Source organism: Triticum urartu, chromosome 5A (genome assembly GCF_056163025.1).
Source record: "Triticum urartu cultivar PI428250 chromosome 5A, HENAU_Tu73, whole genome shotgun sequence".
NCBI lineage: Eukaryota > Viridiplantae > Streptophyta > Magnoliopsida > Poales > Poaceae > Triticum > Triticum urartu.
In genome coordinates, this window is record NC_141877.1 from 536,291,259 (window position 1) to 536,293,054 (window position 1,796).

The 1,796-nt window shown below is 49.6% G+C and overlaps 1 protein-coding gene across 1 annotated transcript; it reads left to right on the forward strand.

The window, feature by feature from the left end:
* On the forward strand, nucleotides 1–1,796 carry LOC147972591 (uncharacterized). Its single transcript, XM_087523292.1, has 5 exons — nucleotides 1–56; nucleotides 143–439; nucleotides 518–782; nucleotides 902–1,461; nucleotides 1,505–1,796. Exons 1-5 carry the CDS (start codon nucleotides 1–3, stop codon nucleotides 1,794–1,796), a joined length of 1,470 nt encoding a protein of 489 aa, XP_087379418.1.

A 1,796-nucleotide genomic window follows, 5' to 3' on the forward strand; every position in this document is an offset into this window, starting at 1 on the left:
ATGTGCTTGCTATCGGCGACTTACCTACTATGGGATCTGTTTGGACACGGCGAGAGGTACTTTTATATTAAGTAACAATTAATTCAATTATTTCTTGCCATTCAATAGTATTACTAATGCTTATTTGTTGTCATGCACAGAGACAGTTTGTGCATACTCAGGTTAGGGGATGCTACCCGTCCTTCATGGCGCAGTTTGATAGTTTGCACGAGGATCAAGTTATTTGGGAGCCATACTCGCCTCAGGCTATATCATCGAGGTACCCAGTTGGGATTTCTGGATTGTGCACTAGAGATCGGCACTTTTGGATGACCAAGGCCAAGTTGGTGTTCGACGTGACGGTTGAGGAGATGTCTCTTCATAGGGTGATGAGACAGTTCGGTCTATATCAACAGCCTGAGATTCCAGTTATTCCACACTTGCCAGACCACGTGCACAAGTAAGTACTAATACTATTTTAGTTGGCAGCTCTGCATTCATAATATACCTAATCATGTATCGCGCATGTCAATCTCAGGGACAGTCGCCGAGGAGGAAACAAGTCCATGTCTTATTGGCTTGAGAGCATTACCCCTTACGTTGACGAATGGACTACCGCTGCGACAAATATCTGGGGTGAGGTTCGGCCCTTTAACTGGGAAATGTTCGGGTTGTATCTGCAGTGTTACCGGCATACAACGAGGATCTACTTGGTTCCATCAGCTACTCCTGATCAGATCGAAGCCCCTCTCACCAGCGATATGTACCCAACTGCCTCTGTTGTGGGAACCAGACACCACGCGGTAAATGCCTTGGTTCTCATATGTTAAGTCTTTTGTTAATCTGGACATATTCGCTTGGTTGTCTATTCGTGGTGTCTATCATACAACGAGCATATAATTGGTTCATTCTTTGTGTACAGGGTGACTTGACACTACAGGCGCGAGAGGAGGTTTCCGCTTTAATGCGGCGCTTTCAGAGGGGAGAAACTATCCCACCGCGAGAGGGCGTCTCATGGTTGAGGCGTCTTGATGACAAGCTACGCGGGATTTACGCAGCTGTTACGTGTAGACGGACTTCGGATGTTGCACTTCCTCCTCCAGCACATCGTCCGCCACGTCCCTCTGTACAACATTCAGAACCACGACCCTCTGTGCACCATTCAGAACCACGACCCTCTGTGCACCGTGCAGAACCTCATCCTTCACAGCCAGGGAGATCTACCTGGCATGAGCCACCTCCTTCACAGCCAGGGAGATCTTCTTGGCATGAGCCACCTCCTTCACAGCCAGGGAGCTCTTCCTGGCATGAGCCACCTCCTTCACAGCCAGGGAGCTCTTCCTGGCATGAGCCACCTCCTTCACAGCCAGGGAGCTCTTCCTGGCATCAGCAGATGAATCTAGGTAACACTACTCACTACATTCTTTTGAACAATGTAGTAATCGTTCTTGCATTCTCAGCAGTAACTGATGCTTACTGGTGGTGCTTCGTTCATGCATTTGTATCAATTTTACTTTACCGCAAGCGGCAACCATTCGCAACCGTTCATGCATTCAGAGCAGTCACCGATCCTTAGTGGTGGTGCTTCGTACTTTGAGGGCGACCGCGAGGATGATGACCAAGCTACAAACATTTATGGCTTCTCGCAGACAGTGTTTCACACTCCACCACCACCACCGACGCAGGAGACACAGACCGTGACAGATGAGGTTAACTATGGTCGTGGTTATCGCGAGCCTCGTCCACCGCCTCAGTGCTTATCGCCTTCCGGTCCTCGCCCGAGGAAGACCCAGACTCGTCGTCGTCCCCCGCAGTGA